Source organism: Diceros bicornis, chromosome 36, assembly GCF_020826845.1.
Source record: "Diceros bicornis minor isolate mBicDic1 chromosome 36, mDicBic1.mat.cur, whole genome shotgun sequence".
NCBI classification, from domain to species: Eukaryota; Metazoa; Chordata; class Mammalia; order Perissodactyla; family Rhinocerotidae; genus Diceros; species Diceros bicornis.
Window position 1 is genome coordinate 12,679,344 of NC_080775.1, and position 14,274 is coordinate 12,693,617.

General features: G+C 35.0%; 2 protein-coding genes across 2 annotated transcripts in view; one reads left to right on the top strand and one right to left on the bottom strand.

The window, feature by feature from the left end:
* Window positions 1-14,274, top strand: part of SEC61A2 (SEC61 translocon subunit alpha 2) — a 213,507-nt gene that overhangs the window by 94,848 nt on the left and 104,385 nt on the right. The gene's annotated exons all lie outside the window — the stretch shown is intronic.
* The window catches only part of UPF2 (UPF2 regulator of nonsense mediated mRNA decay), a 109,543-nt gene that overhangs the window by 88,905 nt on the left and 6,364 nt on the right, over window positions 1-14,274 (bottom strand). The window contains exons 3-4 of the mRNA XM_058532417.1: window positions 12,172-12,951; window positions 1,859-2,019 (exon numbers count right to left, since the gene is read on the bottom strand). Of these exons, the coding sequence (XP_058388400.1) occupies window positions 1,859-2,019; window positions 12,172-12,951 (941 nt within the window). The remainder of the gene's footprint in view (window positions 1-1,858; window positions 2,020-12,171; window positions 12,952-14,274) is intronic.

Sequence of the window (14,274 nt, forward strand, 5' to 3'; positions counted from 1 at the left end):
TCACAGGTTCGGATACTGGGTGTGGACAGACACACTGCTTTCAAGCCATGCTGTGGTGGCATCCCATATAAGGTTGAGGATGATGGGCACAGATGTTAGCCCAGAGCCAGTCTTCCTCAGCAAAAAGAGGAGGATTGGCAACGGATGTTAGCTTAGGGCTAATCTTCCTCAAACACAAAAAAATAAAATAAAACAGTATATTAGACACTGTAAAAGGAAAGATTAGTGAATCTGAAGACACGGCAATAGCAACTATCCAACACAAAAGACAGAGAAAACAATACTAAAGAATAAAAAGAACAACTTCAAACCACCTAACATAGTTGTAATTGAATTCCCATAAAATGGAGGAGAGGAACAGAAAATATATTTGAAGAAATAAGGGTCAACATTTTCCAAATGTGATGAAAATTATAAACCCACAGATGCAATAAGTCCAATGAACCGCAAACACAAGAAACATAAAGAAAACCACACCAAGCCACATCATAATCAAGTTGCTTAAAATCAGTGATAATGAAGAAATTTTAAAACAACCAGAGAAAAAATACCCACTATGTAAAGAAGAAGAACGTTAAGAACGATAGCAGCTTTCTCATTGGAAGCAATGCAAGCTAGAAGACAGCGGAGCAACATCTTTAAAGCACTGAAAGAAAAAAAAAATCTCACCCTAAAATTATATACATGGTGAAAATATCTTTTAAAAATGATGACAGAATTTTGTCATGATCTATTATCTCTGGAAAATGACTAAAAATACTTTTAAGTCATTTAACATTAAAAGAAAAACTAGCTTAAATTTCAATAGAAACAAACCAAGTAATTCAATACCAAAGGACACTAAAACACTGAAAAGATTTTAGTTCTTAATATATATAAATAAAATAATAGATTAAATATATTAAATATAATAAATATACTGAGAAAGTTATGAGAAACCAGCCAGATTCAACCAAACACAAATTCTATGGTGGAACTTCTTTTAAAAAATTAAAAAGTCTGAGGCTTATTGATCAAGAGGTACAAAAATTAGTAGGAATTATGTACATGATTACATATAAATACAATAAAATAAATGTATTCACAGTATATAATATGTATTTCTTATTGAGGATGTAAAATACAAAATATCTTCTTGTATTATTAAAGAATACTTTACAAATACTTCAGCCTTAAGATTTTTAAGTAAATAGAATTGCCAAATAGTTTTACGATTAATAACTTATTAACACATCTATCTAACACAAATATAATTATTTTATCAAGTAGTTGGTGTGACAGGTTACATTAATGTATTAGAAGCCCTACCAACTTAAGGACAATCAAAAAGAAAGTTTAAAACACCTTTGAAATAATATGGAAAACAACTCATCTCACAAAATGATAATTTATTTCACAAAACTACAAAGTAAGCTTTAGTTCTAAATAACAATTTAAGATAATATATTATTCAAAACAGATTAAAAATAAGGATAAATATAGTAATATTAGAATCCCAAAGGTCCAATCCAGCTTATTACCTGTCTGAGAAATAAAGTGAATCTTTCTATACCCTCAAGTATGGTTTAAGACAGGCCCCTGTTAGACATAAGCCAATGACGTCTACTACAAAAGAACCCAAAGGAACTCAGCGTAATAGTATGAATAGTATTCTCTAAGTGAAAAGCCTTTTCCATTCAGAGGGCATTTCAAGTAGCTTTTCAAGGTTCTTATTAGGTCTTAATACCACTTCTTCCTTTAAAAGATTTTAAAGGCATTTTTAAAACTTAAATTTTCAATAATACACATCTGACCAGTGTAAAGACAAGTGATAAGGCTTACTAAAAAATCACAATGTTTGTTTTTAAGGCTATCTTACCTTCTGGTGTTGGTTTGTCCTGAGGAAGATCTGGCATATTTTCATCCAAAAGGTCTGCTAAGGATTGAGAATTTGCCAGCAGCTTCTGATAAGACATAGCAAATTCCTCATATTGTTTATGTCTATCTTCACTTAGCTCTCCTTTAGAATGTAGAATACGCCTATAAACAAATGACAAAAGAATCTGATAATATTATCAAAATAGATGTGACCATGTATTATTACAATGGGAATGTTTCGTAAAATTTGACTTTATCAAACAAGCTTATTAGCACAAGCTTCTTCAACAATTTATTTTATTATTTAACATTTTCAAGACATATAAAAATTAAAATTTGTATAATCAAATTCGCCTAAGCAATTAAATTTTAACATTGGTTCCTCAAAGAATAAAGAGTAATTAATAATTATGCCTTCAGAAATATAACATTTAACAACACGCCACCAAACAGTTAAAATTATTTAGTATTTTGTTATAGCCATACTCCCCTCAGACACAAAGTTAACCAAAAATACTTAACATACCTAAACAAGTTAGTTTTCAAAAACAACAGGTTATAGAAAAAATCAGTATCTTTAAACTTTCACAGTGATTTAAATTGAGATTATCTTTCGAAAAAGCCCACATCTTCTGTATAGCCAATTCTGAATTTACTGTGCAAATACTGGTGATTTGTCCATTTAACAAATATTAACTGAGCAGCCCAGTCCAGGCCAGTCCCTCTCTAGGAGCTGAGGACGCAATTACTCTTCTACTCTTCACTAATAAGCCACTCATAATTAGAAATGTAAAACTATTAAAAATTTTCAAAATGTATAAAGTCAAATAAAAATCTTACTATATTAATATAGATGGTTGAGACATCTACCATTGCATCCAATTTTTTCTGTAACTAAATATATATGTCATAGTGTAACATCTGAAATTTATAAACTTTAATGCAAATACAACATACATTTTAAAAAGTCAATTATAAACTGTAAGGTAAGTTATTTTCAAAAGCAATTTTAAGTTTTTTATTCTTTCTCCTTTGAGTTTTCATTTGAACAGGGAAGAAAAAGAATTAAGAGTTATTTTTCCTCAAACGTTACAGAAAATAAAGCAGCAAAAGCATGCCTACACACTTACTCGTCAGCGTCTACTTGGAACAATGAACGAACTTTCCCATCTTACCCCATTCCTGCCCACATAAACTTCTGCTTAAATGCTGCAATATTCTAAATAACAACATTTTCTATTTTTAGGATTATCAGTTCCCATTACAAGCACAAGACAGATCAATGCACAGATAAGTTACTATTCATTAAATCCAATCTTTTTTTTCCCCCCCAAATCTGGCCTATTAGGATCTAAAATGAGAAATTTACTCATTTTCTTATGATTTAAATATACATTAGACAATATCATTCTACAAACAGATTAGTAAAATGCCAAAATAGTTTAACCATAATAACCCAGGCTAAATAGTATTTCTCTAAAAACTTTAAAAACATTGTCATTAAAGAGTAGTTTCTCTCTTCATTTATTTCAGACTAATTTTATAGGCAAAACAAAGTTCCTTGTAGTAAGTTTTATAAATGAATTTTAATAATTAAAACAAAACCCTAAAGCATTTAAAAATATTCAAACCACGAAAGAAATGACAAATTATTCTGAATGAGCTTACTATAATTTGTAACTGGAAGTTATGCCATTTTTGAAGTTAAAAAAAGCCATTAAAATTAAATAAATGAAATACATGATTTGAATAAATAATACTCAAAAGCAGGCTACTCTAAAATGTCCTGCAATGTATCATCAGGAAAAATGTTAACTAATAAAAACTTAAAAGAGTTTATTCTGAAGCAAATTATGTTAAAAGGGATAATGACAGGGGCCGGCGATTGCGATTGCGCAGCACTTAACGGCGCGCACTCCGCTGCAGCAGGCTGGGCTTGACAGGTTCAGATCCCGGGCGTGCACAGACACACCGCTTGTCAAGCCATGCTCTGGCAGCGTCCCACATAAAAGCAGAGGAAGATGGGCATGGAGGTTAGCCCAGGGCCAACCTTCCTCAGCAAAAAGAGGAGGATTGGCAACAGATGTTAGCTCACGGCTAATCTTCCTCACAAAAAAAAGGGGGGGGGGGGATAACGACAGTTCTAAGAGATTTCAAAACTTCTCATGACAATTAAGATGCAAAATTATTTCAGTACTTGAAAAGAAATTGGAAAATATCTCAAAATAACATAACTTGGAACTTTACTTCTCTAACAAGTTGTGACATTCTGGTCATTTGAAGAACACACATCCAGTTTTAGGTTATACAATGTTCACTAAGAATTTATGATATATAAGCAGTAGCAAGGTGATGACTATATGAACTTTGCATTGGGTCAATTAAAAGTGATTTAACTCTATGACAGTTCCCTTTGTACACATTCTAGGTCCTTTTCAGTCCTCCTGGAACCAATTTAAAACTTTGAAGCTTCAGAGACATTCCTCACTCTCCCCCAAATCTCAATTCCATGATCAAATTTTTTAACAGTACTTAATTTACCTAACTACTTAATTTATATGTGCTTAGGTCACTACCTAGTGAGAACAGTCCTCAGTAAAAAGCTTAGATCTTGGGGCCGGCCCCGCTGCATAGCAGTTAAGCGCACGCGCTCCACTGGTTCAGAACCCCGGGCGCGCACTGATGCACCGCTTGTCAGGTCACGCTGTGGCAGCATCCCATATAAAGTGGAGGAAGATAGGAACAGATGTTAGCCCAGGGCCAGTCTCCCTCAGCAAAGAGAGGAAGATTGGCATGGATGCTAGCTCAGGGCTGATCTTCCTCACCAAAAAAAAAAAGAAAAGCTTAGATTTTGGGGCCGGCCCGCGGGCGCAGCGGTTAAGCGTGTGCACTCCGCTTTGGCGGCCTGGGGTTAGCAGGTTTGCATCCCAGGCGTGCACCAACACACTGCTTGTTAAGCCAGGCTGTGGCCGCACCCCATATAAAGTAGAGGAAGATGGGCACGGATGTTAGCCCAGGGCCAATCTTCCTCAGCAATAAAGAGGAGGATTGGCATCGGATGTTAGCTTAGGGCTAGTTCTCCTCACAAAAAAAAAAAAAAAGGCTTAGATTTTGGTTGGTTTGTTTTCTAATCAATCTTACACTAAGCACTTGGTAAGCAGTACAGAACACCAATGAATGGCATTAGAAGAGTTGTGTTGTACACAAAACTTACGTAGTCATATGGCATTTTCCTTGACCACCTACTTAATATACATTTACTAAACATTTGACTAAACCCACAGCATGTAGTAAAGACTATAGACTTCAAGCAGAGAAATAACCCATCATATGTGTCTGAACATTCAAAATCCCTAGAATCATGTGAGGTTCTAATGAAATTAAAATGAAACATTCTTTAATGAATGCACTATATATGTCAGTTTTTTATAAGTTTATGAAGCCCATAGGAAAAGATTTTCAGTTTGATTAAATTTTTAGAACTGTAAGCGAGAACTAAACATTACACAGCACATTTGACCAGAGAACCTCTTCTGTACATCAGTGTAAATCTCACTAAAATTTCTTATGTGAATTCCATGGGAATATATCACTAAACAAAATCAAGCTGAAGATATGATTCCCAACATATTTTAATTACAGTCTCTTCAGAAGCACATCTATTACAGAAAGTTGAATTGAAAGCCATTCTTTTGAGATTGTCAAAAATCAGAGGTCAGCAAACTCTTTTTCTGCAAAAGGCCAAATAATAAATATTTTAGGTCTTTGTTGCAACTACTCAATTCAGCTGATATAGCACTAAAGCACCCATAGACAATACGTACACAAATGAGTGTAACTATGTCCCAATAAAACTTTATTGATTGACAATGAAATTTGAACTTCCCATAATTTAACATTTCACAGACTATTCTTTTGATTTTTTTCCAACCATTTAAAAAGGGAAAGACCATTCTTAGCTCACTGGCTGTACAAAAACTGGTGGTGGACCTAATCTGGCCTGCAGGCCATAGTTTGCCAATCCTTGTCATAATTGGAGTTAACTGAGTTAGTACCACTGTTAAATGCATTATAAACGAGTTCATTCCCTCTCATGATATCACTACACAATAGCGAAGTACTGGTACCATTTTAAAGATATGAAAAGTAAGCAATGAAAACTAAATTAATTCCTTCCAAGTCTTACTCATTATAATAAAAATACAAGAAAGTAGACCTCCTTCACCCAATATATAAGAGACATCATTGTCTGGCAGCACCTCCAAGGTACATCAATCCTTCATTTCTGGAGTGTTTTTTATATTACCAATTTAATACTGTAAACTCAGAAAATATGAAATAGTCCATTCTTGAACCAAGCATTATATCTCATAAATAAGAAAAGTCATAAATGCCTCAAAAAATTCTAGTACTAAAAGACGTTTTTTCTTTTTCTATTTTTTTCATTTTTATTGCTATTGCTTGGCTTTCCTGCTATCTCTTTTATGTTGTATATTGTTTACTCTGTTGTTTTATATTGTTTTAAAAAATGAATTTTTAAAATAAGCATGGAAGTTTAAGTTTGACAAACAAATTTTCAAAATCATAAAAAGGCATAAAGTGAAATTCACATTCAAAAGTCTTTCTGGGGCCAGCCCAGTGATGTAGTGGTTAGGTTTGCACACTCCACTTCGGTGGCCTGGGTTCACAGGTTTGGATCCCAGGTGTGGACCTACGCATTGCTTGTCAAGTCATGCTGTGGCAGCGTCCCATATACAAAATAGAGGAAGACTGGCACAGATGTTAGCTCAGGGACAATCTTCCTCAAGCAAAAAGAGGAAGATTGGCAACAGATGTTAGCTCAGGGCCAATCTTCCTGACCAAAAAAAAAAAAGTCTTTCTGAAGGATTAAGCAGGCAATATATTCTTAATAGTGATCTAACATTTACTGAGTATTTATGATGTGCCAGATACTATTATTAAGTGCTCTTACACATATGAATTCACTGCATCATTCACCTCAGAGGGAGAGAGCCATTCTTATCCCATTTTACATAAGAGAAAACTGAAGCACAGAGATGTGAGGTTAACTCACCCAAAGTTACAGAATGAGTGCACGACAGATCTAAGACTTGAACCCAAGCTGTCTGGCTCCAGAGTCCATGCTCATAACTATTGGACTCTACTGCCTCCCAAATCAAAGTAAAGACAAGCCTTCCCACATCGAAGTGCTTGTTTTATATCCTCTTTTGGGTCGTTCTTTTGTTTGGATTTGACTTGGTAAGGACTGAGTGGCTAATGTGTCTACTAGACATTTTAAAAACAAGTACAAATACTACATGCAGATGAAGATGAGTGCTATGGAAGATGTGAAAAGGATAGTATGAAGAGGTAGGAAAGAACCTGATTCTGTCACTTGCTATCTATGTCACACTGGGCAAGCTCTTTAATCCCTAAATTTGATCTATCACCTCCAAGTTAGAGGTATTTCTTTCAAGGATACTGTGTGAATCAATTAAGATCATACATATGATGCACTATATCAATGTAAAACAGTATTTTCATGAGAAAAAAAAAATGCCAGAGCCCAGAGTAGAGAAGGCAAAAACTTCAATACCAAGTATTATTTTGATATTGTATTAACCAAATTAAAAAAGAAAAAAATCTTGGCAAGAACACAGAAAATCCATTTCAGCTTTAACCTTATGCAGTCATGCAAAATAACAGAACGCATGGCCAAAATCTTGAAAGAATGATCATGAAACACACCCATGAAAAACTACTAGTTTTGACTTCTCCTCTCCTTTAGCACTTTGCCAAATTTTCATGAGAATTAACTTAAATTTTCTTTTGGTTTCATTTTAGAATTTGGTTATAACTATCTTATAATCTTGTGTGAAAAGACACTAGACCACAGTTACACATAACCGTACTCATGTATTAAACAACTATGTCAAAGCCATTGAATCAGAATTAAAGAATATCTGGAAGGAGGCAATAATTTTAGAGCACTTTTTAAATTGTTAAAGCCTGTTTAAGCCTAAAGCACAACGATATAACATCTTGACAGTGCTTAAATACTACACAATTTATTAACCAATCTGCCTGTAAAAGCAAGGTACAACTTACCTGGAAGCAGAGTGAAAGGTAAAAGAACGCTATTTAATTCTAGGTTAATGTGTTTTTAAGTTTCAACATTGGTAAAGTTATGCCTCATGAATTGGCACTAATTAAAGAAACCTCCTTGATTTATTAACACCCACATTCTACCTACGTATTTGTTTTTTTTACTAAACTTTACATCAAATCACTTACTGCTGTTGGACTGAGGATGCAGTCATGAAGGTCGTAATTCACCAGGACTGAAAAGAGAAACTTGCCACTTCTCCCACCAGTTAGGGAGAAAAAAGGAATTAAGACACTTAAGAATTATTTGAGCAAGAATTCTGACCTATCTGAATTCATGATTTCACTATACTGCAAGAAACAAATTCTGTTACATAACTAACATTAAGTTATGTCTAATAAAAATTAAATCATTTCTTCAATTTTTATTAAGTACCCAAAAACTACTAGGTAATATTACCTCTATGAGAATAATATCTCAAAGTACAAAGCATTTCAAGTACAAAGTAAGAGCATCAAACGTAATGAAAAGCAAAACTTACCAAGAAATAAAGCTGTTAACTCCAAATTGGCTAATATTACTATATGTTATTTTTTAAATGTGTAAATATTAATTATAACTCCCCAGATCAATCACTTAACCAAAACGTATAAATAAAAAAATAACATTCTTTTAAGTACAAAAAGCTTATAAATTCAAATTTATTAGAATTCACCCAACCCTAGGGTCCACTGTATTGCTTGCTTATAACTGTAAACCCCTTAGGGACTTAGAAACAAAACTAGCTAATACTTATGTTATCAGCCCAGATAACATGACAAAAGAACAGTTGAGACTCAACAGGTCTCACTCGGTCACTGTCTCCATTCACTCATTACAGTGTCTTTAACAAAAGATCAGAGACTTTATTATTCTTTTTTAAATTAGTTGAATGAATTTTTAAGTATAGACATTAATGAGTATAGACTAAGACTTCACAACCTCTAAAAACAGTGTCATCTCCCAGGCTAATTACAATGACCAAGAGCATTTAGGATTCATAGACTGAAAATACAGGTATTTGATTTTTTAAACCATCATTATTAAGATATTGAATGAAGGCTTAAAGTAATTTAACTACATGAGTCTTAAATAACCGCTGGCTTGGCACTTAGATTTTCAGCATTATCATGCCTAAGAGAAACCTTACTGGAAAAAACTATTACCCATGACTTAGTCCCATGATGAAGAAAAACCTCATAACACGTACTGGATAATGCTTGGGAGGGAGAAACTTTTGGAAACTGGTCACTTGAACAGCACATTGTAATGTACCCTCTTAGAAGTAAGGAAACGAACATGAGGCCAAGTAGGGACTCTGCACTAATCCATTCCTCATGTCTTCTTTGCTCAGTCAGGTATTTAAATCTTCACTACAGAGGCTGCTCAAATTGAAGCCATCCTAAGGCATGAGTGATTTATTAAGCTGTATGCCAGTATCTTCTATATTGTGACTAAGATTCTCACATCCCTCAAATTATTACATCTAATGATAAAATGACTGCTACAAGGCTAAGGTCAATTTACATGAGGTAAACAACCTCCTCTAACAAACAAAAGTTAATAGTTCTTTATTTAAATGAGTAAAAGTTTCTAGAGAAAGGCCACAAAGCTGTGCTCTTAACACTAGATCCTGTTCAAAATTTTCACTGGTGACTTGAATAATCAAAGAACAGAAGGTCTGCTTATCAAAGCTGAATATGACGAGCAGATAGGTACAATTAATAATATACATACAATCAACGTTCAAAATTATCATTATAATATGCCAAAGCATCTAAATAAAGTTTAAAAGAGATAAGCAAATCTGTATTTAGGTTTAAAAAATTATTTTACTAGTTCAAGGTAAAGAACTGGCTTTACAGCAGTTTATTTGAAAAATTAGGCTTTAGGTGTACACAAGCCTAACAAAAAGTCAAAAGAATCACAAGGCAGCTCTAAAAACTAATGGAATTTTAGGTCACAGATGGAAAAGAATGCATCTAAAACAAATGTCCTAAGGATAGTGAATTGTCTAGAAATCATGGAGCAAACTGAAGGAACTGGAGGTATTTTGCCTGGAGAAGATGAAAGGGAAACATCTTGGCAGTCTGCAAACATTTGAGATATCATCATGGGTATAAAAGAGGAGACGCTATCCATGCCAGTGCTTCTCAAACAATGTGCGGTAAAGGAATAATTTTTTTTCCAATTGTCACAGACACTTCTATGAAATACAGCAACAATATCATGGCAATGGAAAATTGCTATAAAAATGTCTAAATGCTTATTAGTCTCAATTTCTATACTCAATTCATTATAAACAGGTAAACAGTTCATGGGCCATCACTTTGAGTAGCTTTATTCCATCTGTACTAGAAAAAAGAAGTAAATCAAAGGGAACCATTTTATGGGGAGATAAATTTCAGCTTGAATTCCCAGCAAATAGGTGTGTACAATGTTGAAATGGCTCAGAAGACTAAGCTCCTTTGAGAGGTTTTCAGAGAAAGAATAATTTATCTGCCAGATAATCTGTAAAATGGATTCCTGCATGGGAAGGGTGACTGGATCAAATCACTGTAGAATCTCTCTACCCTCTAACCTGTGAGGCCAATCAAAAGCACACACACACAAAACCCTCAAAGTAACCAATAAAAAGGAATCAGAGCCAGCCCTGATGGCCTAGCAGCTGGCGCACTTCACCTCACTGGCCTGGGTTCGGTTCTCGGTAGCAGAACCACACCACTCGTCTGTCAGCAGCCATGCTGTGGCGGCAGCTCACACAGAAGAACCAGAAGAACCTACAACTATACACAACTAGGTACTGGGGCTTTGGGGGGAAGAAAGGAAGGAAAAAAAAAGTAATCAAAGCATACTTACAAAATCAGTTGTGTTACATTAGGTAGAATATATGGGAAAAGGACTAGGAAAATCACAAAACACGATTAAATCTTAATTAAGAACCGGCAAATATGTGAGAATTATTCATAGAGGACCACTATTTCCTTTTTAACCCATTATTGACTATATAAACACATTCAGAAGTTGCCTCTTCAAAGTTTAAAATAGTCCTCGCTATTCAAAAGCACAAAACAAGGATTCCTTTAAAAAACATTGAGGAACACCAATGTCATCCTAAATTCTCACCTCTGAGTGACCCTCAGCCACCAGGTCTTAGCCATATCGTCTCTGCACCTATTTTGATCCTGACCTAACTGTACCACTGGCATGACTACTACAATCTTCTCTTCTGGTTAAGTCAACTACCAGGCAGTCCTCCCCAAATGCAAGGTTGTAGGCTTATGGGAATTGAAAAGTGTACTCCCCTAATAATTCCTGATTAACAGCAATTTCAAACTTTCAACCACGCACTTCAAATAGCCGCAAAGTACTCAGCCAAAGGCTGTTACTGTTGTCTCCTTTCTGAACCCCCTCCGCTTTCCTCCAAATCCATCCTCCATAAAAGTTGACCTAACGCCCACCAACTACATCAACTTCTAGTTTGATGCCTCCTAGGTAGAGACGCTACACAGTAGTCTACAGTATCTTGTAATAATCAAAGGTGGCTCCTAAATCACGTGTTGTCACTAATTCCCACAGGCACACACATTATTCCTGTAGAATTTTACATGACTGTCCCCAGAAGAAAGACTGCTATAAAGCATTTTACACTGCATTTAAGAAATTTTTTCACAGTTCATTTGGTGTACTATTTTCCAAATTTCTGATCTAAAATACCACTGATAATAAATGACTCGTTTTCTTAAAAAGAGCAAGTATCAACAGTGACATCAAATTAAAATATAAAACAATGACAGAAAACCTGTTATAGAGGGAACAGTGAAACACATAAAAATAATAGCAGATAAGTTAAAGTGACAGAAAAAGAAAATTTATCCCTCAACATTAATGAGTTTTTTAGATCACAGGAGGAAAACACATCCACAGAGTAAAAAAAAATCACCATATACTTGCCAGATTTCTTTTAAAATCAGACACAAAATCTATCGTAGACTCACATTAACCATGAGTACTTAGACCGTTACACTTTGAAATTTTCCTGGAATGTTAAGAAATCACCTGCAATGAGCCCTTTTCCACAAGTTCTTTCAGCGGCATGAAGACTTTACAAATTTTTAAGTATGAGCTCCAAAATAAATTCTCAATTCTGAGAAACATTTGAAAATCACCTGTTTTGTCTCTCAGTATTCTGTAGCTCCCTGTGGTCCCTTTTCAGGTGTTTGGTCAAAGACGTAAAGTACTCTTTTAAAAGATTCTGGAAAGGTTGTTGTTTCTCTGGACTAATTATCTCACTAGGAGGAAAACTCAAATTAAACTTCTCTGCAGCACTCTTTACTTTCCTCGGGACAAGTCCGGCAATATCATCTCCACAATGTCGACAAAAACTAATCACCACAGAAACATGAGTATGGGATTCCCGATCAGCATTAATAATATTTTTTAGCTGTTCATAGATTAAGGAAAGACCTTCCTTGTCAGTGAAAATCCCAACTATTGTCAATTCTGCAATGAAACGCAAATCAGTTCTTAACTTGGTAATGTTAGGTGTTTTCTCCTCTTTCCTTGCTTCAAAATGTTTTTTCCAAACCTGAAGAAGTGATGGGGCAAAGTCAGCATAGCGCTGGTGAAAGAGAGAGCATAAGTGCACAGCACAATTCACATCAGATATTTTTAGCTTTGCTTCTACAATAGAAGCTACGGCTTCTGCAATGTATTTGCTTAAATTTAGGCCATTAAAATCATGGGACAAGGAGTCTCTCTGTTGTTCCGTAATAGTTTTTAGTTTCTTGACAAAAGCAGTATTTTTCTTCAAACTTGAGTCCAGTCGGCTAAAGAAATTTTCCTCTGGTCGGTTGTCAGGAGCATTTTGGTTTTTGCTACGAAGTTCCTTCCTTAATTGATGTCGCTCCCAAGCTTCCTGATGAAGCTGCAGGGATTCCTCTTTTTCTCTATATAAAAAACAAACAAACAAGTAAATAAAATACTCAATATATTGGGCATTATTGACAAATTCTATGAGTGAAAGCCAATGAAAAAGTAATGATATAAGCACCAGCATCCAAGAGGAACAAAAGATGCAAAAGGCCCTTTCACTACTTTTAAAGACATTTTATAAATGACTTACGATAATAAAACCCAGAATGCTGATAATACCAAATGTGTTAAAGGGGAAGATTTTGAACTAGATTAAAAATCATCCTGCCAATTGGCAAGCTAAACAGATAAAACACTTTTATTTGTCAATTATACCTCAATAAAGCTGAAAAACAAATAGATAAAACACATTATGTTTAATATGAAAAATATAAAATAATATGCTTGGGAAGGATATAAACCTAAAACAGATAAAAGCATTGGGCAAATAGAAAAAAAAATTGTCCACAAAGAATACTTAAAGAATCAGCATTTTAAAAGAATGCATTAAAAATGTTTTGAGATGGTAAGTACCATTTTTCCATACTTCAGTATTAACCAAACCTTTAATAAAGTACCTTGCTAGGTTTGGGGTCTTAAAATTCAAGTGTGATTAAGAAAATCTGGAAAGGAACCAGAAAAGAACTATCAGATTAAATCCCTTTAATAAAAGGTTAACAAACTCCGTTTATCCTGAAAAGAAAAGTTAAAAATAAATCTACCTAGGTTTCTACTAAAAAGATGGAACATGTTTAAATTGCAGAAGTAGTAAACTTGGGCAGGAGTGGGAGGGCAGGGACAATGCGACTTCGAGGTTTCTGAGATACCAAAATATGTAACTTTAAAAAACAAATTTCTAAAAAAAGTAGATTTTCACCTTTTTGAGATAACCATACCTGAGCTATCCTATAATTCTATGATTTTCCACTAAAAGCCACAATATGTTAACTGGGAGTTGTATCCATCACCGGGAACACAGACATCTGAATATCTCCTGGAAGTCTAACCACACACAAACACAGGATTAGCAGTGACAGTACACTTTAAAAAGTTGGGTTTTTGGGGCTGGCCCAGTGGCGCAAGCGGTTGGGTGTGCGGGCTCCGCTGCGGCAGCCCGGGGTTCGCCGGTTTGGATCCCGGGGGCGCACCGACGCACTGCTTGGCAAGCCATGCTGTGGCAGCGTCCCATGCAGGGTGGAGGAAGATGGGCACGGATGTTAGCCCAGGGCCAGTCTTCCTCAGCGGAAAAAAAAAAAAGAGGAGGATTGGCAGATGTTAGCACAGGGCTGATCTCCTCACACACACACAAAAAAAGTTGGGTTTTTGGTTGTTTTCTTTTAAGCTCTTTGTATGGAAGG